Below are 20948 nucleotides of genomic sequence, written 5' to 3'. Positions count from 1 at the left end.
CCCGAGGAAATAGTCTCTGAACATCCACTCTATCTATCCCCCTCATCATCTTATAAACCTCTATTAAGTCGCCTCTTATCCTCCTCCATTTGCCTCCATCATCTGCCATATCTGCTGCTAATCTCACAGTTTTAACCCTCTGCTCTTCCACATGAGTTCTCACTACATCAGGAATTGAATTTTTAAAGTCCTCCAAAAGTATAATTTCTCTGAGAGCTTCATACCTTTGATCTATTTTCAAAGCCCTTATCCACCTATCAAAATTACTCTATTTGATCCTTTCAAACTCCATGTATGTTTGACCAAATTCTTTCCTTAAATTTCTAAACATTTGTCTGTAGGCTTCAGGCACTAGTTCATATGCACCTAAGATGGATTTTTTCACCTCCTCATACGTCCCAGATACCTCCTTCGGTAGTGATGCAAACTCTTCACTAGCCTACCTACCAGCTTTGCTTGAATCAGTAATACCCACATGTCCTGTGGCCATTTCATTTGTTTAGATTCCACCTCCTTCTCTTCAAACATTGGCAATGCTTGGACATATTTAAATAGATTCCCACCAAGCCTTCGACTATTACGCTCTTTCTCATTATCCTCATCACTATCATCCAACTATACGTTTCCCTTTACGTCTGCCAATTTTAACTGACTGTCATGTTTCATGGCCGTTTTCTGAAGTTCAAACTCTCTCTCTTGATCTTTTTCCCTGATCTGTATCTCCCTTTCTCTTTCTTTTTGTTCTGCTGGGGCTATTCTTTCTTTTCTTCTTTCTTCTCTCGTTCTTTTTCCTCTCTCCCTCGTTCGTATTCAAACCACTTTAATTCTTTCTCATGTTCCATTTGTTTAAGTTGTAACTGAATTTTTGTCATTTCCAATGAGTCAAACTGTATCTCAGGCACTTTAAATGCTTAGCCACCACCATAATGACCTAATCTTTTCGCATTTGTCCGGTAATGTTAACGACAATATTTTTGCCAACTCTAACAGTCTGCTTTTAGTCTCGGTCCATAAGGTACTGCGTGTGACCATCTCCACCCCCAAAAACTTCAGAGCCTCTGAAAGAGCCATTGTCCACAACACACTCCCCACTTAAACTAAAATACCACACCTGAAATGCAACCACAATATTCTCACCCCTCACTGTCTTTAAGTTCACAAAAGCCAATCTAATAGATAGACTTGTTCCCCTCCAGCCCTCAATTTGTTATGGGCCAGGGTTTAGAGAACCCCAAGGTATATCATGGAGTTCACCTGACACACACCTTTTAATAGATTGTGGCATGGGGAGCACACAGCCCACTCTACAGGTGTGGTACAGCAGAAATGGAAAGTATTTTTAAAGCAAAACAATGTTTATTCTATGAACTCAAGTTAACCTTTTTAAAACATACAATGAACATCTTAGCAACCATTAATTCAAAAACAACCCCCAAAGAATACAACACTAAGTAATCCTTAATAACTTCCCAAACAACATCCAGAAGACAAAAGAAACACCTTTTAACAGAAGCACATCAGGTTTACATTCACTACTTAAAACATTTATAATTCCGAATTCATAAAATGATCAAGACAGTCTTTTCATGGCAGAGAGATCAACAGTACACCTGCTTTGTCTGGCTTCAGCTCCAACACTGAAAATGAAACTAAAACACACCCTGCAGCAAACAGCCTAAAACGAAAGTAAAAAGCTGACAGACAGCCCAGCTCCACCCACACTCTGACATCACTGATAAACACCCATTTCTTAAAGGTATATTTCTTAAACACCCATTCATTAAAGGTACTCTCACATGACAGTGGGCTCAAAATTTCAGCTTAGGAGCAAGTAAATTGTTACGGTTCCAAACAGCTTGATAGGCAGTGACCATGGATGGGGCAATTGCATCAGTGGCAAGGTGAAGGATGATGACTTCAATCTTTCCAACGTTTAACTATGTTCAAAGTGGACTGGACATTGCACCAGCAATCTGCTAGTGAGGAGGCGGTGTCGTGGTAGTGAAGAGGTAGTGCTGGACATCATCAGTGTATGTGTGCAAGCTGATCTTATATCTTTAAATTAAGTCGCCAAAGGACAGCATGTACTTAAACAAGAGGAAGGAACCAATGGTGGTTCCTTGGGGATCCTCCAGAGGAGCCATTGTTAGAGGTTACCTCACTTCAATTGAAAGTAAGATGTTAGAAAAACAAAGATAGTTTTAAGGGATTTATATTTGTATTAGTAATCATCAGTTTAAGTGGGTTGAATTTGATGTTTTTCGAGCCTGGAAAGGTAAAATCTATAGTTAGATTCATGCTAGATTTAAACCGTTTATATAAATGGGAGTTGGTTAGCTTCCAACTGTGTTTCTGGTGTGCTTAGAGAGGGTTGCAGCATGAAGAGTAAATAGAAGTAAGTCAGTGCTTTGCAACAGGAGGCCACTTTCCAGAAGGAAAGGTTTTCCTTTTTTTTATTGTTAACTGGAAGCCATTGCAGTTGGAGACAAGACACTGGGGAATGAACAGCTCTCAATTCTGCCAGGAGAAGTGGACAGGACAAGGGAACTGCAAAGATGGGTGGTTGCTAAGGAACAAAATACAATTTAGATAAGCAGGGAATTGAGACAGAAAGAATGTTTAAGACACCTGGGACGGGATTCTCCGGCGCCGGAGACTTCGGCAGCTGGCGGGGGCGGGATTCAAGCCGCCCCCCCCCCCCCCCCACCCCCCGGTCGATTCTCTGACCCAGCGGGGAGGTCGGAGAATCCCGCCCCGATGTTAAGAGAACGGAGACCAAAGTATTGCTTTGAATTCAAGGAAGAGTAAACAAGGTATTCTGAGTTAAAGAGACAATTATAGTAACTAGATTTAACATGGGAGATCAGACTTCAGAGGTAGATGAAACGTCTGATGCCAGAGTTAAAGAAATTGTGAGCAATCTGCACAGCATTGAAGACAAATAAATCCTCACAGGGTTGATATGAAATCTTGGACTGGATTCAATGTTAAAAGTGGAGCAGAAGCTTTGTTCAAAAGTGTCATTTGGAAAACCTGGTCTGGAGTTTGGCATGTAAACCTCTAAGGGAAAGCATACTTCGAAGAGAAGATTTAAAACCAAAAGAGAAAATGCTGGAAAATCTCAGCAGGTCTGGCAGGATCTGTAGGGAGAGAAAAGAGCTAACTTTTTGAGTCCGGATGACCTTTTGTCAAAGATCAAAGCGAAGATTTAAAAGTGTGCTCTTGCAGCGTGTAGTTTGGAAACTCTCACATGCCAATCGGCTGGGGGCTTCTGAGGAGAACTCCACAAACACTAACTTGGATTCAGAGCGGATTGTATGTTTTTCGCAATAGTCATCTTGTGTGCTTAAAAAGGACTTTGTGTTAGTGAGGCCATTGTGGATTAAGATGTACTTGTAATCTATGTTAACCTGAAACCTATGTGTAATTGGTTAAGCTAAGCGAGGAGTAAAGGCAGATTGTATCATAATCCAATTTTTTAATGCTTAATAATTTAATTTTATTTCTTGGTAAAAATAATTAGCGTTTCTGTTCCTCCACGTTTTATTAAAAAGAAATAAAAGTTACAGTCTTTGAGCCAGGGTTCCATTATGGGATCTTCCCATCTCGTTATAGCACCAACTGAGATCATAACAAATAGCAGAACTAAATAATATCAATCCCACGGAGTTAGGCATTGGAGGAAATGTGTTACAGGTAAATAGTCATGTCAACAGCTGAAAGGTTGGGGAGGAATTGCACTCCAAGGTGAGAGACACAAAGTACATCATGTGCATTTGAAAATGCAGGTTTAATTAACTCGGAGGAAAAATTATGCTGAACTAGCTGAAAAAGCATACTACCTGCTATGTATTATGCTGCATAGAGAATCATGGGGAATGAGGATATAAGGAATTGCGATAACCTCGTCTGTGAATGACACAATGAAACTAGTGGGTCACATTGGATGGTAAAGTTGAGATTTTAGCCACGAATATTGGAATGTAGAGAAGGAAGTTAGAGAATGATAAGAGAGCAGGAAATTGTGTGAAGGGAGGTCAAGGGGAACTCCAATGGAGCTTGAATTTACTGTGGATGAGAAATTGTTCAGACTGCGCGAATTCACATACTCTCCACTAAATATGCCATCTGATTGTCAACCAACAAGCAAGTTATCTAAAACATTATCTTGCTGTGGCACTAGTCATGGAAGAGAAGCTTATAGTGTAGCACGTAACATTACCAAATTTGATGTCAGTTTTTGATTTTTAAAAAACCTCCCCAATCTGAAATGATCGCATTGAGCATAATGTAAGCATTCAATGCATTAGAGATTTTCAGTTCAATTACTATCTACTTGTTATTAATGTTCATTTAATGGGGTCCATAATTTCAGACCAACCTTTTTAGCAGTTGTGATGACTTAAATATTTGTAACTTTAAGATGGCAACATTTTTAACTTAAATGTTTTAATGATTTTTTTTCTTCTTTTTATTTCAGATCTTTGTTGAAATTACCATTTATTGATGCAAACAGAATAGGAGTTTATGGGAAGGTATACTTCAGTTGTAACAAATCATAGCATTTCATAGAATCATAGAATTTACAGTGCAGAAGGAGGCCATACGACCCATCGAGTCTGCACCGGCCCTTGGAAAGAGCACCCTACTTTGGCCCATGCCTCCACCCTATCCCCGTCACTCAGTAATCCCACCTAACCTTTTTGGACACCAAGAGCAATTTAGCATGGCCAATCCACCTAACCTGCACATCTTTGGACTGTGAGAGGAAAACGGAGCACCCGGTGGAAACCCACGCAGACACGGGGAGAACGTGCAGACTCCGCATAGACATTGACCCAAGCCGGGAATCGAACTTGGGACCCTGGAGCTGTGAAGCAACTGTGCGAACCAGTGTGCTGCTGTGCCACCCTTTAACACATTGAGATGAATTTTACAGGGTTATTTTTGTTCTTGGGATGTGGGCATCACTGGCTGGGCCAGCATTTGTTGCCCATCCCTAAGTTCTCTTGAAGTTGATGGCTTGCAAGACCATTTCAGTGGGGGGGGGGGGGGGGGGGGGGGCAGTTAAGAGTCAACCGCATTGCTATGTGGGTCTGGAGACACATGTAGGCCAGACCAGGTAAGGACGGCAGATTTCTTTCCCTGAAGGACATTAGTGACCCAGGTGGGTTTTTTTTTAAATCGGCAATGGTTTCATTGTCATCATTTGGCTTTTAATTCCAGATTTTTTATTTCATTAGCTGCAATGATGGGATTCGAACCTGGGACCCCAAAGCATTACCCTAGGTGTTTGGATCACTAGTCCAGTGACAGTACCACTACACGCCAGTGCTCTATGCCTATCAGCATTGTTTGGTCTATTTTGTTTGGGACTACGTCCCCAAAAAATTTATTACTAATGTAAATCTATTTAAGTTTATTTTCACACTAGCACAATGGAATTTTATTACCATTCTGCAAAGTAATTTAATTCTTGCTGTATATTGCAATGTCACAAGCTTCTTCTTCCTTTGCCTCAAAGCAGGGAATCAATTATATTCAAGATATAGTGCAAAGGGCCTTTTTTTTTTGTTACCCGACTAATTGAGTCGCATTATTTTGCAACTGATAATATAATAATTTTCAACATTTGTGCAGCATCTGCTTCAGTTCTCTGGTGATCATCATGCCCTAAACAGATCAGATACAATCAATATAATCTCAAGTGTTTCACTTATTTTTTGACTTTGGTATCGTCCATCTCAGGAGAAGATGGTGGGCGGCCAGGGTGCATGTTGAACACCATCTGTTGTGTCTGTAGAGAGCAATTCACATATGGCAGTCCTTTCTACAGCTGACACAAATAAATAGGGTTGGCCCAAGGCTGACTGATGTCTACTTCCTTCTGGCAAGCTCCCTTTTCCTCAATCTGGACATTGCATTTGGCCTCTGCTTTTTCCATGCCCTTCCTGGTTGCTTGTCTCCAGGACTTCATAGAATTTACAGTGCAGAAGGAGGCCATTCATTCGGCCCATCGAGTCTGCACCGGCTCCAGGAAAGAGCACCCGACCCAAGGTTAACACCTCCACCCTACCCCCTTAACCCAATAACCCCACCCAACACTAAGGGCAATTTTGGACACTGGGCAATTTATCATGGCCAATCCACCTAACCTGCACATCTTTGGACTGTGGGAGGAAACCGGAGCACCCAGAGGAAACCCACGCACACACGGGGAGGATGTGCAGACTCCACACAGACAGTGACCCAAGCCGGAATCGAACCTGGGACCCTGGAGCTGTGAAGCAATTGTGCCAGCCACAATGCTACCGTGCTGCCTTCTGGTCAGCAGCAAGGATTTCCCATACCTCTACTCCAATCCTGGTCAACTTGACGTTGAGCTTGCAAACATTCTGATATCAAATGAATGGATGCAACCTGGTGGGGGAGCTCCCACTTACTTAGTTAACCAGTGCCCAATGAATAGACACACTGGCATAAAGCATTACATGTGCAGAAAGACTACCCCATCTATCCCTTAAACCAAATCCCCTCCCTACCCTTGCCAGGCCTCCTTGACTGGCCTGACGATCTCACCTCACTTATGCTCCCTCAAGGGCTCCAGCAATGATCCTGCGCTTGTAATCTTCCATTCCGTCAAAGTTTGAAAGTTTTCTCCATTTTACTTTTATTAGACTCTTCATTGTTTATGAATTTTTCCATTACTTCAAAACAAATCTGCACTTTAGATCAGAATAAAGCGAGATTTTAATTGTAATAATCTAAAAAGACGGTATATGAAATTAGTTATTTAATCTTAAATATTTTAAAACTGAACTTTTGAAAAGTGATAAGATTTTGTCACACATTTGACAGGCATATGGAGGCTATGTCACATCCATGATTCTTAGTTCCACTGACAGAATCTTCAAATGTGGAGTTGCGGTAGCACCAATTACTGACTGGAAATTGTACGGTAAGTAAACAATAAAAATCATAAGTCATTCATGCTCTATGCTGCAAGTTTATATGTTTCCCTTATAGTCTGTGCCAAAACAGACACACCTCCAGTTAATGTTTGTTCTATACTATTGCAGACAATACGTTGGGGTACAACTCAACTTAGGTAATGGTGCAAAGGAAATAGTATCACATTGGTTACCTTCACACATCCCATCCATTCTTTATTGTCCTTTGTGCACAACAATTGGCCAATGCACTCCCACCCTTTTTGGACGCCCACCCAACATGCATTCCATCCCCATTTGTACTGAACATTTATCCTTCGTTAAAATTCCATTGCATATTCAAATGATGAACCTAACACTAACTTGAGGCTGCGTGTGCAAGATCAGCTTGCCTGGCAGCCCAGCAGATGGTTTTTAAAGGGTGCTATCGCTGAGGTAAACCTGTTTTAAAAAAAGGTTGAAGCTGAATATGGTGCTGAATGGGACAGGAGTGACCCCCCCCCCCCCCCCCCCCCCCCCGTTGTCCATGTTCACTGATCATCGCCGACCATTAATCTCTCTTCAAATCCAATATCTCTCTCCCAATATAACTCGATCCCTTTCCAAATCAATCAGACCTCTTCCTGTTTCCGGTCTCCCGGCTTCCCGATTGCCAAACTTCCAACTTTCTCCGTTTAGCTCGGGACTGTTACTGGCATCGCAGTAGCTCAATCTTTGAATAATCTTAACTGCATGGTGAGCTCTCCGATGCATATTTAGTTCACCAGTATAATTTGATTAATTTAAATTTAAATATCACGTGAGCCTTGGGATCATTCGTTTAGATGTAGGGATCAAAGAGAAGAAGGACAGTCTTTTTCAATCAATCTCTTTCAAAATATGTATTTATTTTGTCCAGCTAGTCTGGTGTGCACTGATACAGAGGCTTCAACCTCTTAGTGTCAAATGATGAAATGATCATCTATTGGCCTTGACCTTGTTGGGTAACATTTTATGCACTTTATGTATGTGATATGTCCTTTACATAAAAAGCAGGTCTAATCTAACCGGCCAATTGACAACCCATCAGATCACTCTCACTCATCAGTAAAGCGATTGAAATGCTATCAAGTGGCACTTGCATAGTCATAACCTGCTCACTGATGCTCAGCTTGGGTTCCACTAGGACCACTCAGCTCTTGATTTCAATTCAGCCTCAGTTTAAAAATGGACAAAAGAGCTGAACTCCAGAGGTGACGTAAGAGTGACTGCCGTTTTCATCAAAGCTAAATTTGATGAGCGGTCGCGGGCAACGGAGCTCTGACAGTTGCGTCCCGTTCCCGGGGGGAGAGGAAAAAAGACAAAACGCGCAAACCGGCTGGACTCCCCCCCCCCCCCCCCCCCACGCTGCACACGGCAGGAGAAAACGCAGGGACCGGGACTGAGTGAGGACCGAGCCAGCAGCAGGGATCGAGCCAGCGGCAGGGATCGACCTCCCACCCCCGCACAGCAGGAGTGGCAGGAGAACGCGGGGACCGAGCAAGGACCGAGCCAGTGGCGGGGACAGACCCCCCCCCCCCCAGAACCCCCCCCCCCCCCCCCCCCCCCCCCCCCGGCAGCAACCACGAGGCAGGCAGCGGAACAAATGAGGATACCCGGCCCAGCCAGAAGCCTCTCTCTCTCTCTCTCGACCCTCGTGACCGACCCGGCTTGTGGTGAGAGAAAGAAAAAGAACTTCCCCAAAAACTTTTTGAAGAGGAAACTTGTAAAGAGAAAGAAAACATTTTTCTTTCCTCTTTTTTAAGAAAAATGTTTTCAATTTTTTGAAAAAAGGGTTTAAGAGGGGGGAAAAAAGTGTTGAAGGTGAAAAGAAAAGGAGAGAAAAGGAAAGGGGGGAGAATAAAAAGGGGAAAGGTAGCCAAGGCAGAGGGAGAAAGGGCACCAGAAGCAGAAGCGGCAATGAGAAAGCCCGTTCAGATGAGCTAACTGGCACACGAAGTGGCGGATTGGAAGGCCCGCCGCAACAAAAAGAACTGGTCAGACAGGAGCTTTTTCCCCTTGGGCCAGGGGGGAACTGGAACTGGAAGGCATCCTTTGCCGAGGCGCTGAGGGAACATCAGCAGAAAAACAAGGCCGAGGCTAGGGCAGGCATGGAGGCTGCGGTGCAGGCAGCAATGGCCAAGGCCCTGACGGAGGAGCAGCTCGCCTTGGGCAGAGAAGAGGAGAAACTGGAAGCCCAAGAGGCGACCATTAAGGAGTTGGAAAAAACCGCAACTGACAAGAGAGACCAGACCATGGCTCTGGAGAAGGAGGTGGCAAGACTGGTCACAAAGCAGGGGAGCTTGAAGGACAGAGTGGGCGATCAGGAAAACCGCTCAAGAAGGCAAAATGAAAGGATAGTGGGCCTTCTAGAGGGAATCGAGGATAGAGACCCCACGGCATACGTGGCTGAGTTGCTGGGTAACTTAGTGGGGAGGAAAACGTTCCCCAACCCACCAGAAATGGACAGAGCATACCGGTCGCTGCGCCCGAAGCCCAAGGCAGGGGACCACCCTAGGGCAGTTATAGCTAAACTGCACCGGTACCAAGACAGGAAAACAATCCTGCGCTGGGCCAGGAAAAACAGAACCTGCAAATGGGAAGGGCACTTCATTAGAGTCTACAACGACATTGGGACAGACCTAGCCAGGAGACGGGCCGAATTCAATAGAGCGAAAGCAGCTCTTCACATGAGCAATATGCGTTTTGGTATGTGTACCCAGCGAAACTTTAGGTCACATACCAAGAAAGAAAGTACTTCTTCACAGCCCCCGCCAAAGCAAACAAGTTTGTCGGGGAACACGGGCTGGAAAGCCGACAGCAAGGGTAGAAATAATGGGCCCCTGGCAAGGGGCAGCAGCACGCCAACGGGGGCGGGGGGGGGGGCAATGCCAGGCCCCCCCCATCCCCCACCCCGCCATGGCAAGTGCACCCTGAACAAAAAGCAAACCACTACCCGAGGGACCGCCTCAGGTGGGAGACCAGGCCCCAGCACGAGGGAATGAGAGTAGCGGAGAAGGGAGAGCAAGTGAGAGGAGTGCAGGGTAGGACGGGGGAAGAGAGGGCAGATAAACGTAGAGGTCGGGCGAGGGAGAAGCGAGACAGTAACCCCCGAGAGGGGGGCCACCGCACTAGCAGGACAGCTAGAGCTGGAGGCATGCAACAAAGCAGGGCCGCAGTGCGCGCCCAACAGGGGGGAAGGCGCCAGGCAGGGGGACACTGTTCAACAGAGACGGGAAAGCAAACGGGGATAGGAACAGGGTAAAGAGGGACGAAAGAGAGGTATACAGGAGAGGGGAGAAAAAGGGGGGGAAAGGGGATGACCAGGGGGGGAGGGGAGGACAGGGACAGGGAAGGAGGGACAAACAAGGCTAGAAAGAGAATAATAATAGGGCTACGAATTGCCAGAACCAAAGGCTCGGAACAAGGAATCGCTACAAGCAACCACCCAGTACCGTCTCTGGGAGAAGGGAGACTCCAGAGTGCAGGGGACTACCCGCGTGGCGGATGCACAGTGGGCCGCCATGTAGAGTTCCCCCAGGACAAAGGGAAACCCCAGAGCGCAGGGACCCAACCACATGGAGAGAGCAGTGACAGCGGCCATCCTGGATGGCCCACTAACAAAGGGAAACGCCGGAGGGCAGGGGCATGTCCACCAGATAAGTATGGTTAATCCCACAGGAGTGGGGGGGGGGACAGAAGTCCCCCACCAAGATAGTCAGCTGGAATGTAAGGGGACTCAACAGCCCAGTGAAAATATCCAGAGTCCTCACCCACCTAAGAAATATGAAGGCCGACATAGTCTTCCTCCAAGAGACACACCTGAGGGAGCAGGACCGACTGCGGGTAAGAAAGGGCTGGGTCGGGCAAACCTACCATTCCTGCTATGGGACGAGGGCCGGTGGGGGCGTGGCAATACTGATCAGCGAGAAGACGATGTTTAGGGTGACAAAGACGGTTACGGATCCAGGGGGACAGTACATCATGGTCAGCGGGGCCCTGGATGGGGCACCAGTAGTACAAGTTAACGTGTATGCGCCCAACTGGGACGACACGAGCTTCATCAAAAAGACCATGGCAGAAATCCCCGACACAGCGACGCACCGACTAATCATGGGGGAGGACTTCAACTGTGTACAGGATCCAATTACTGACAGATCAAGCTCCAAAATAGGGAAAACGTCAAGCATGGCAAGGGAACTCGGTCACTTAATGGAACAGATGGGAGCGGTGGACCCCTAGAGGTTCACCCACCCAGGGGAGAAGGAGTTTGCCTCCTTCTCCCCAGTACACAACGTAAACACCAGAATTGACTTCTTTGTGGTGGGGAAAACGGTGCTTCCAGGAATAGACAAAGTGAAATACTCTGCAATTGTGATATCCAACCACACTCCACACTACATGGACGTGAGGCTGGAAACGGGCAGGGCCCAACGCCCCACATGGCGGTTTGACATTGCCCTACTAGCAGACAAGGCCTTCAATGAAAAGATATTACAGGCCATAGCAGAGTACACGGAGATCAACCAAAACAAAGAGCTCTCACCCTCCACATTCTGGGAAGCACTAAAGGCCGTAGTAAGAGGGGAAATTATCGCTTTCAAAGCTCGAAGAGATATGGAGGAAAGGGCGGCTAGGCAGCAGCTGGTCAACTCCATGCTGGAGCTAGACCGTAAATACTCCGAGGCCCCGACCGTAGAGCTCCTGGAGGAGAGGAAAGAGCTACAAAGGAACTTTGATCTGCTCTCCGCCAGGAAAGCAGCGCACCAACTCTGCCAGGCACGTGAGACCCTATACGAACACGGAGACAAGACCAGCCACATGCTGGCACACCAGCTGAGAAAGCAGGCAGCCACCAGAGAAATTGCACAAATCAGAGTTACCAGAGGCACATTGGAAACAGAAACAGAAAAGATTAACAAAACCTTCAAGGCCTTTTACCAAGGGCTGTACACCTCAGAGCCCCCAATGGGGGAGCCTGGGATGAAACGGTTCCTTGATGGACTGGACATACCAGTTGTGGGGGAGGACAGAAAACAGGGTCTGAAAGCACCACTAGCACTCGGAGAGATCATGGACAACATTAGCTCCATGCAGGCAGGGAAGGCTCCGGGACCAGACGGGTTCCCGGCGGACTTCTACAAATAATTTACGACAGCACTGGCCCCCCACCTGCGGGAGATGTTCACAGACTCGCTAGTAAGGGGCACACTGCCACCTACGCTAGCATAGACCTCAATCTCGCTGGTACCAAAGAAAGATAAAGAGCCAACAGAATGTGGGTCATACGCAGATGCCAAAATACTGGCCAAAATCGTAGCCAAAAGGCTAGAAGACTGCGTACCAGAGGTGGTCACAGAGGACCAGACGGGTTTTGTCAAAGGTAGGCAGCTAACCTCGAACATCAGCCACCTGCTAAACATGATAATGACCCCATCCGAGGAGAGAACACCAGAGGTGATTGCCTCCCTGGACGCAGAAAAGGCCTTTGACAGAGTCGAATGGAAATACCTCATAGAGGTACTGGAGCGGTTCAGGCTTGGAACAGAGTTCACCTCCTGGGTAAAACTCCTATACAACTCTCCCATGGCGAGCGTACGGACCAACACCACCAACGCCCGATACTTCCAGCTGCACAGGGGCACCAGACAAGGATGCCCACTGTCCCCACTGCAGTTCGCTCTAGCAATTGAGCCACTAGCAATTGCTCTCAGAGCAGCAAAAAGATAGAGGGGGATCCAAAGGGGCGGCAGAGAGCACAGAGTCTCACTCTATGCAGATGACCTGCTCCTCTACATTTCGGACCCACAAAGCAGCATGGACGGAATTATCGCGCTCCTGAAAGAGTTTGGTGCCTACAAATTCAACATGAGCAAAAGCGAGATCTTCCCAGTACACCCACAAGGAACGGGGGGCAGCACTAACGGGACTGTGGTTTCAACAAGCCCGACACAAATTCCGCTACCTGGGGATCCAAGTAGCCCATGACTGGAAAGGAATCCACAAATGGAACCTCACCAGTCTGACAGAGGAAGTAAAAAAGGACCTGCAAAGATGGAGGACACTCCCACTCTCCCTTGCGGGGAGAGTCCAGACGATCAAAATGAACCAGGTGCCTCTTCCTACTTAGATCCATCCCGATCTATATCCCCAAGGCGTTTTTCAAAGCACTAGACAAACTAATCATGGTGTTCGTATGGGGGGGGGGGGGGGGGGGCGGGGGGGGGAGGGGGGGCGGGGGGGGGGGGGGGAGAGAGAATGCTAGGATCCCAAAGAAAGTCCTACAAAAAACAAAATCCAATGGGGGGGGGGGGGGCTAGCCCTCCCAAACCTACAATTCTACCACTGGGCAGTGACAGCTGAGAGAATAAGGGGATGGATCAAGCAGCCAGAAGCTGAGTGGATGTGCATGGAAGAGGCCTCCTGCATGGGGACCTCCCCCTGGGCCCTCGCCACGGCGGCACTCCCATCCGCACCCAAAAAACACTCCAGCAGTCCGGTGGTGATTGCCACCCTCCAATCCTGGAACCAACTACGGCAGCAATTTGGCCTGACCAAAATGTCAGACAACGCTCCCATCTGCAACAACCATAGGTTCACACCAGCGCTGACTGACACCACCTTTAAAAGGTGGGGACAGGACGGAGGGACACTGATAATCAGGGACCTATACACGGACGGCAGGATCCCAACACTGGATGAACTGACAGAGGAATTCCAGCTAGCCGGGAGAACAAGCTAAGGTACCTGCAGCTCAAAAACTTCCTACGAAAGGAGATAAGGACATATCCACCACTGCCATGACAGGCATTACTGGAAGAATTACTGATTCAAGCATCCTAGATAAAGGGAACTGTAGTGACATGTATGACCGACTGGTAGAAAGGGCCGACAGAGTACTGGACGCAACAGGAAACAAATAGGAGGAAGACCATGGGATTGAAATAGGGTGGGGACTCTGGAGCGAAGCACTTCATAGGGTCAACTCCACCTCCGCGTGCACAAGGCTCAGCCTGACGCAACTAAAAGTGGTACATAGAGCTCACTTAACAAGAACTCATATGAGTAGGTTCTTCCCGGAGGTGGAGGATAGATGTGAACGATGCCAAGGAGGTCCAGCCAACCACACCCATATGTTCTGGTCTTGTCCCAGACATGCGGGGTACTGGACAGCCTTCTTCGAGGCAATGTCCAAAGTGGTGGGGATGAGGGTGGAGCCATGCCCGATAGTGGCGGTCATCGGGGTATCAGACCAGCCAGATCTATTCCTGGGGAGGAGGACGGACGCCCTTGCCTTTGCCTCCCTGATCGCCCGCCGTAGAATCCTGTTCGGCTGGCGGTCAGCAGCACCACCCAAAGCTGCAGACTGGCAGTCCGACCTCTCGGAATCTCTCCAAATGGAGAAAATCAAATTCGCCATCCGGGGGTCAGACGACGGCTTCCACAGAACGTGGGAGCCATTCACCCAATTGTTCTGGGACTTGTTTGCGGCCAATGAGCAAGCAGAAGAATAGCCAAGTAGCCAAGAATCAGGGGAAAGTAGCCGAGGCGGGGGAGGGAGGGATAGACCGGGGCGGGCGGGGGGGGGGGGGGGGGGGGGGGGGGGGTAGCAGCTAAATCTAAGAGTAAAGAAAGGCGAACCACAGGAGAAGGGGGTGGGGGAGAGGGGGCAGAAGGGGGGAGGGGAGGGGGAGGGAAGAGGGTTGAGACAGGGAACAATAGAGGAGAACCAGTGAGGTTGGGGGGAGGCAAGGGAATGACAGCCGGAAGGAGGGCACAGGAAACCTGGCAGCTACAGGAGCAGAGAACAAGGAAAATCCGGGTGAAAGACGGGACGAACGGCTGAAGCAGAGGTGATCGCGAGACGACAACGGCAGCGAAAACCGTCTGGGAGAACCAAGCAACAACACCAACACCAGATCCATTCGCGTATTGCCCTCTGTATTTGTTCTGTAATTGTTTCCCCAGTGCCCAAATGTATATGTACCCCCTCCCCCCCAGTTTCCACACCCCTACAAACAGATGCCTACTTATGTGCTAAAAACAATATTGCCAATTGTACAGAGCTGCTGTTGTTGAGCTAGCACATAATACCCTACCAGTTATTTTATTCTAACTTTTTTGTTGTTGTTTGTTTTGTTTTTTGTGCGTGTTCCCTTCTCTTCTATATATATATGTATTCTATTTTGTGCACATAACAGTACATATACTTTGTTCAAAAACCCAATAAAAAACATTTATTAAAAAACAACTAAATTTGACCAAGTGTGGCATTAAGGAGCCCTGGCAAACCTGGAGTCAACTAGAAACAGGGGCAAACCTTCCCCTCCTGGAGTCAATGGAAGATAGTTGTGGTTGAAGGTCAATCATCTCAGTTCAAGGACATCACTGCAGTAGTTCCTCAGGGTAATGTCCTAAGTCCAACCACCTTCAGCTGCTTCATCAATGACCTTCCTTCCATCGCTGTTGCTTGGTCAAAACCTGGAACTCCCTAACTGTGGACATACCGGCACCAAATGGACTGCAGCGATGCCGGAAGACTGCTCACCAAAAGCTGCTCAAGGGCAATTTGCGATGGGCAATAAATGCTGACCTAGCAGTTATTGGATAGGCACATGGAGCACACCAGAATGACAGGGAGTGGGATAGCTTGATCTTGGTTTCGGACAATGCTCAGCACAACATCGAGGGCCGAAGGGCCTGTTCTGTGCTGTACTGTTCTATGTTCTAGCCAGCAACACCAACATCTCATGAATGAACAAAAAAACTTTGGGGGAGGTATGGGTCTTCAACTTTCTCCCCAATGCTCTATTCAGGAGGGTTTGAAAAAAGTCATTCATGGCACATGCCCATAATTGCCCATCCCTATTTACCATTTTGGAGGGTATTGAAGAGTCAGCCACATTGCTGTGGATCTCAAGTCACATGTAGGCCAGACCAGTTAAGGATGGGAGATCTTAGCAAGTTTTTGCAACATGGTCATCTGCGCTTTAAATTCCAGATTTCTTTTATTGAATTCACACATCACCATCAGCCATAGTGGGATTGGAACCCAGGTCCTTATTACAATACTCTCAATTACACGTCCAGTGACAGTACCACTGCACCAACATCTCCCCACAATAAGGGTCCCTTATTGTATACTGTTATGGCAGACAGGTTTGGCTTTTTGATTATCCATATTTTTGAATCATTTTGACAAAAATGAAGTCAATGCTGAAAAAAAGTGTTCAGCAAGGAAACAAGCATGGAAATTTTATGGAGATGCAATTGTGCAAAGTTGTATGGTGAGACCCTATATAGAATTTATGTAGAGATAGCAAATTCCTTGATTTGTCTGTGTTTCTGCGTTCAAAATTTGATATTAAATCAATTTAAGTTGAGAAGTCAGACAGAATAGTAATAAAGGTCAAAGATGTTTGAGATTTAAAAATCCATACTGGCTACTAGTAGCAGCTGGAATTCTCCGGCCATTCAAGTTCTCCCTTCCCGCCCGCAGCACACCCCCACCTAGGGGTTTCCCGGAAGTGTAGAGTGGCTTCAATGGGAAATCCCATTGACAAGTGGCGGGAAGATTCAATCCTGCCGCCAGCGAAACTGAGGCGACGAAAAACATGACTGGGAGACAGGAGAATCCAGCCCAATATACTTTCTTATGAATGACAAATATCTGTCCTTGTACCATAGCTTCTATTTCCAAGGAAGACTGCATATTCACGGATCTCTTGAGAAATTCCGTGTCAGTCATTTATCTTATCATATTGACTGTTCAACACTTTTCTTTTTGAACAGTAATTATTGAGCTGCCAGTACAATTGATGACATGCTTAACATTTCTCTCTGGATTCAATCACAAGTTATTTATTGAAATGAAGGCCGGCTAATTTCTCAGCCAGACACTCATCACTCTAATCTTGACAGGTTAACTCAGGCTGTGTTGCTGTCTACCACACCTCTTCGACTGCTTGACATAAAGGGCCTAATTTAACCCTGTGCAAGGGGTGGGTTTTAAATGAGTTAAAATCTCACCTACAGATCCGAACAAAAAACAGATGAGCAAAATTGGAAAGGAAATAATGTTTCATGAAAAGCTCTCTCCCAGACTTAGCTGGCCTGTCACCCTTCTTAAGACCATAAGACCACAAGATATAAGAGCAGAAGTAGCCCATTCAGCCCATCAAATCCACTCCACCATTCAATGAGATCATGGTATGATAATCAACTCTACTTTCCCATAACCATTTACTGATAAGATCTTAAGAAATAGGCTTCCTAGATTTTGAATTTAAATGGCAAGTCAATGGCATCTTTAAAATTTTAAAGCCAGATGACAGTAAACCTTTCCATTTTTTGCCGGAATTTTTAGTATTTATAATTTTATTCATATTGATGATGGGAAGTAAAATTAAAGTTCCATACCATACTAATAACTGCAGTTAAAATGGTTTGCACGAATGGCAGCAATTGGGGCAGCACGGTGGCGCAGTGGTTAGCACTGCTGCCTCACGATGCCTGGGACCCGGGTTTGATCCCGGCTCCGGGTCACTTTCCATGTGGAGTTTGCACATTCTTCCCGCGTCTGCGTGGTTCTCACCCCCACGACCCAAAAGAACGTGCAGAGTAGGTGATTTGGTCACGCTCAAGATATTGTGGTTTAAATAATAGCTTCTGAGAGTAGTGGGGGCATGGAATGCACTGTCTATGGAAGTAGTTGAGTCGGAAACATCAGGGACCTTCAAGCGGCTATTGGATAGGTACATGTATTATGGTAGAGTGATGGGATGCAGATTAATTTGTTCTTAATCTAGGACAAAAGTTTGGCACAACATTGTGGGCCGAAGGGTCTGTTCTGTGCTGTATTTTCTATGTTTAAATCCCCCTTAATTGGAAAAATAGAATTAGGTCTCTAAATTAAAAAAAAAGAATGGCAGCAATTGAGTCTTTCAATGCAACCTTGATTACATTTTCATTGTCCTGTTGCTGTACTGGAAGAGGTTGCACACCAGTTGTATTTAAGGTGCCTTGATAAACACAGAAAAAGATGAATGGCTAATACTGCTTCTTGAGAAATCTGTTCACAGATTTCAGTTTTAACTTAAATCAAGTTTAATATTCCATCATTTTGTTAGCCACAAGTTAATTATAAAGCTGGCATTGGCACCTAAGAGGACTGATCGCCTCATGTTGTTCAGTCTCACAGGAAAAGGGTAAGGGTTCAGGTAAGTTATTGTTGGTTGTTTAATGTTAGTTCATTCACAAGGGTGAAGACACCATGCAAATGTGGATTAAATTGACTTTTCTTCATACAGCTTCAGCATTCACAGAGCGATACCTTGGATTCCCATCACGAGATGAAAACATTTATCAAGTGAGTTCTTAAAAACACACTCAAGAAGGAAAAGGCTGCGTACCAATTCAATCATTTAACATTTTGGCCAGAAATGCTCAGCACTATCCCACCCAAAATCAGAAGGGATCATAGATGAGAATAGTCTGAAGAACAATGTCTGAAAGACCGAACACTGTCTCACTATCCTAACCAGGATGTCCCTGCCCGACCTCCACCAGATTGGTCTGGCCAATCCATCCCCACCTATGCGTGCAAATGGTCATGAGGCATAGACCCAGCAGAGCTCTTTCTTCATGCCAGTCACCACTCTCTCCCAATGCTGAAATTTGGAAGATACTAATAGACACCATGAAGCATTGATAAAGACCCAGGTCTCCCTGTATGGAATGAAATGCCTCCTCACATTGTATTCTGCTGCACATGCTTACATGTTACAGGCCACGGCCACTTTGTTATATCATTGCTGCACCAACATCATGATTTCTTTACTCATAAAAGCAGGTCTCCACTTGATGGTAAAGACACACCAGGAGCTCACTGTAGTTATCCAATAAACCTCATTCCAGGAAAATATGTCAGAGTAGGGCTGGTTACAGAGGGACAAAGAAAAGCACTGTCATGCTGACATCCCACCCGAAAAAGGAGACCCCTGCCTTAGCATTGATTTTTCACAGCTAATTTCCATAAGACCATAGGACATAGGAGCAGAATTAGGCCATTCAGTCCATTGAATCTGCTTTACCATTCAATCATGGCTGATATGTATCTCATCCCTAGTCTCCTGCCTTCTCCCCATAATCCCTGATCCCCTTATTCATCAAGAGTCTATCTATTTCTGTCTTAAAGACACTCAGTGACTTGGCCTCCACAGCCTTTTGCGGCAAAGAGTTCCACAGATTCACCACCGTCTGTCTGAAGAAATTCCTCCTTATCTCTGTTTGGGGATCATTCCTTCAGTTTTAGGCTGTGTCCTTGGGTTCAAGTCTCTCTTACTAGTAGCAATATCTTCTCCAAGTCTCCGTGATCTAGGCCTCTAAGTATTCTGTAAGTTTCAATGGGATCCCCCTTCATCCTTCTAAACTCCATCGAGTACAGACCCAGAGTCCTCAACTGCTCCTATGACAAGCCCTTCATTCAGGGATCAGTCTTGTGAACCTCCTCTGGATCCCCTCCAAGACATAGATACAGTGTAGAAGGCGGCCATTCGGTCCATCGAGTCTGCACCGACCCACTTAAGCCCTCACTTCCACCCTAACCAAGTAACCCAATAACCCCTCCTAACTTTTTTGGTCACTAAGCGCAATTTATCATGGCCAATCCATCAAACCAGCACGTCTTTGGACTGTGGGAGGAAACCGGAGCACCCGGAGGAAACCCATACAGACACGGGGAGAATGTGCAGACTCCGCACAGACAGTGACCCAGCGGAGAATCGAACTTGGGACCTTGGCGCTGTGAAGCCACAGTGCTATCCACTTGTGCTACCGTGCAGCCAAGACCATCACATCTTTCCTTAGATACGGGGCTCAAAACAGCTCACAATTTTGCAAATGGGGTCTGACTAGAGCCTTATACAGCCTTAGCAGTCCATCCCTGCTCTTGTATTGTAGCCCTTTCAAAATGAATGCTAATATTGCATTTGCCTTCCTAACTGCTAACTGATTCTGCCTGTTAGCCTCAAGAGAATCCTGAACTATGAATCTGAAGTCCTTTTGGCCTTCAGATTTCTGAAGCCTTTCCCCATTTAGAAAGTAATCTATGCCTCCATTCTTCCTACCAAAGTGCATAACCTCGTACTTTTCCACATTGCATCCATTCTGCCAATCTCCTAGCCTGCCCAAGTCCTTTTGCAGCCTCCCCACTTCCACAAAAGTACCTGTCCCTTTACATATCTTTATATCACCTGCAAATTTAGCAACAATGCCTTCAGTTCCTTCTTCAAAAGTTTTAATGTATATTGTGAATAATTGTAGTTCCAACACTGGCCCCTGGGAAATACCATTAGTCACCAGCTGCCATCCTGAAAAAGACCCCTTCATCCCCACTCTCTGCCTTCTGCCAGTCAGCCAATCCTCTATCCATGCCAGTACCTTGCCCCGAACACCATAGGCTTTTATCTTATTTAGCAGCCTCCTGTGTGGCACCTTATCAAAAGCCTTCTGGAATATTCTCCAAATAGATCACACCCACTGGCTCTCTCTTGTCTAACTTCCTCATTATCTCCTCAAAGAATTGTATCAGATTTGTCAGGCATGAGCTCTCTTGATGAAGCTATGTTGATTCAGTCCTATTTTATCATGTACCTCCAAGCACACCGCAATCTCATCTTTAATAATGGACTCGAAAAAAAGTTACCAATGATCAAAGTCGCTAACCAGCCTATAATTTCCCTTTTTCTGCCTCCGTCCCTTTTTAAACATTGGCCATTTTCCAGTCGTCTGGGACCCTCCCTGACTTCAGTGATTCCTAAAAGATCATCACCAATGCCTCTACAATCTCATCAGCTATATCCTTCAGAACCCCGGGGTGTAGTCCATCGGTCTGGGTGGTTTATCCACCTTCAGACCTTTCAGTTTCCCTTGCACCTTCGCTTTAGTGATGGTCATTGCACTCACCTCTGCCCCCTGAAT

The 20948-nt window shown here is 46.3% G+C and overlaps 1 protein-coding gene across 1 annotated transcript in view; it reads left to right on the top strand.

Annotated features, from left to right (window-relative positions):
- Positions 1-20948, top strand: part of LOC119962051 (inactive dipeptidyl peptidase 10-like) — a 1164028-nt gene that overhangs the window by 1128145 nt on the left and 14935 nt on the right. Inside the window, 3 exon segments of the mRNA XM_038789842.1 lie at positions 4481-4535; positions 6859-6958; positions 18278-18336. Coding sequence (XP_038645770.1) covers positions 4481-4535; positions 6859-6958; positions 18278-18336 — 214 coding nt within the window.

The sequence above is a fragment of the Scyliorhinus canicula genome, chromosome 2 (assembly GCF_902713615.1).
Source record: "Scyliorhinus canicula chromosome 2, sScyCan1.1, whole genome shotgun sequence".
In the NCBI taxonomy this organism is placed as follows: domain Eukaryota; kingdom Metazoa; phylum Chordata; class Chondrichthyes; order Carcharhiniformes; family Scyliorhinidae; genus Scyliorhinus; species Scyliorhinus canicula.
Note: the sequence above shows the minus strand (reverse complement) of the source record. Positions and strands in the feature narration are given on the sequence as shown.